The 1,992-nt window shown below is 57.9% G+C and overlaps 1 protein-coding gene across 1 annotated transcript in view; it reads right to left on the bottom strand.

The window, feature by feature from the left end:
• Positions 1-937: 937 nt before the first annotated feature.
• Positions 938-1,992, bottom strand: part of FAM110A (family with sequence similarity 110, member A) — a 14,149-nt gene continuing 13,094 nt past the window's right edge. The window contains exon 3 of the mRNA XM_010841778.1: positions 938-1,992. This exon is cut by the window's right edge and continues 11 nt beyond it. Coding sequence (XP_010840080.1) covers positions 1,490-1,992 — 503 coding nt within the window. The 3' untranslated portion in view covers positions 938-1,489.

Below are 1,992 nucleotides of genomic sequence, written 5' to 3'. Positions count from 1 at the left end.
GATTTCCCCTATTTCCCCAAATGGCTCAAGCCCAGTCAAGTCCCCTGGGGACTGTCAGACAGACAGCTGGGCTGACCTGGATGTTTGTCAACAGTCCAACGGAAATCTCCTCTTTATGCTTAAAATAAAACCTACATCAAACCTGTCGCCAAGGGCCCCCATTAGAGCTTCCTGTTCCTGAGTGCTGTAGCCCAGGCAGCAAGTAGGAGAGGAAGTGCATCCCAGCCCTGCCCCCCTCCCTCGGGAAAGCAGGGATGCAGAGCCCATCCAAGTTCTCACCCTTTATGTGCCCAGCCCTAGTTGCTCTATCAGCCAAGGGTGGGGTCTCCTAGCAGGTAACTAACTTGGAGGGAGACAGGAAGGAGCCGAGATCTCAAACCCCAGTGCCAGCCACCTCCTTCCCTTTCCCCAAGCCCAAATAAGACCATGCTGCCAACTCATCCACCAAGGCCCAAAGAGAGAGACTGGCCTGACCAGGGTCACTCAGAGTTAGAGGCAAGGCCACTCATTTTTCTCTATCCATCTCAAGTCCTGCTTCCTCTTAGAATTCCACTTCCAGTCTATGGACTGTGTGACCTCAAGTTCAGGGTTTGCCCTCTCTGAGCTTCCTGCCCTCTTGGGAACTGGGCTGGGATTGGAAAGGGCACATAACTTATGGTTGAGGAGGGTCCATATACCTGTCAGCCTTTCCCTGCAGGTCCCCTTCCCAGTGCTCTTCCCAGTTCCATCCCAAATTCTATGAAGAAGGCCCATCAGCGAGCCTCCCAGAGGGCTTTTGAGGATGCCCTGTGAGGCAAGTCTCAGGCCAGGCCAGCAGCCACTGAACTCATGTTCCCCCAGATCCTGGGGTGTCCACAATCACTGACTTCTGAAGGCCCCATCCCAAGACTTTCCACCCTTCCCTCTTGTAAACACAGAAGAATCTGATGACCCAGCCTTTGCAAAACAAGCATTTGTGTTTATTAACCAAAAGGAGGGAAGTCAGAGCAGTGCAGACTCCTACCAGTCCCTTCTGTAGTCTACCCACCTAGGCCCAGGCTGCCAAGGCCACTCTTCCCTGCCCCACCCCAGGGTGAGTTCCCAGGTAACCAAGGCCCATGGGCTAAAGAAGAGGAAGTCAGCAAAGGACAGAGGCCAAGGAAGGAAGAAAGAAACAGAGCTGCTGGGTAGACAGTTCTGGTGAGATCCCTTGGCCCTCCACTCTCGAGTGGGGGGTGGGGGGTGGGGTGGGCGGTGGGGGTTAAGTGCCCCAAATCCAAACCCACAAGCAGGGGACATTCATGTCAAAACCCGACATGTGAGGGCCAGGCAGTGGTCCAAGGTCAAGAGCCAGCTCTCTCCAAGTCAGTCCTTGCCAGATGGTGCTCTGAGCCTTTGCCTCCACAGCAAGTTCACACAAGGCAGCAGCCTTGGGTCTGCTCCAAGCCAGGGAATGGATGCAGGAGAAGTCAAGAGGCCAACAGCCTAAGATCCCGACTCCAGTGGACACCTAGCATTCAGCTGCTGGAGTCTCTCGCGCCTGCCGCAACCCATACAGCCATTTGATTACGCGGGCGTTGCGCTCTATCACTGACACGCCATAGGGGACACGCTCCCGAGCCCGCTCCTCAATGGTGACAGAGCTGCGGCGGGAGCAGCCCCCCTCGGAGCTGGCTGGCCCAGCACTGGGCCCCGCCAGCGACACGATGTCTGAGCTGGCCCGAGCTAGGTGGGCCACACCCAATCCCCGCGCCTCCTCCGGGTCCAGGCCACAGAAGTTAAAGAATCGCTCCAGGTCAGCTGCTGCCCGTGAGAAGCGCTCACTCAGGTCCGACTTGGAGCGTTGCAAACCTGGGGGCCGGACTGGGCTAGAGGCAGCGGCAGGGCCTGGCGATGGGCAGGGCTGGATAGGTGATGCCGGCAGGGGCAGGACATCCACTCGTCGGACTGCAGCAGTACTCGGTGGTGGGCGTGGAGGTGTGGCTGGGGGAGGGTGGCCGGCCCCCTCCGCCC

This window comes from Bison bison, unplaced genomic scaffold (assembly GCF_000754665.1).
Source record: "Bison bison bison isolate TAMUID 2011002044 unplaced genomic scaffold, Bison_UMD1.0 scf7180017864167, whole genome shotgun sequence".
NCBI classification, from domain to species: Eukaryota; Metazoa; Chordata; class Mammalia; order Artiodactyla; family Bovidae; genus Bison; species Bison bison.
This window is presented reverse-complemented; position numbering and strand designations above follow the sequence as displayed.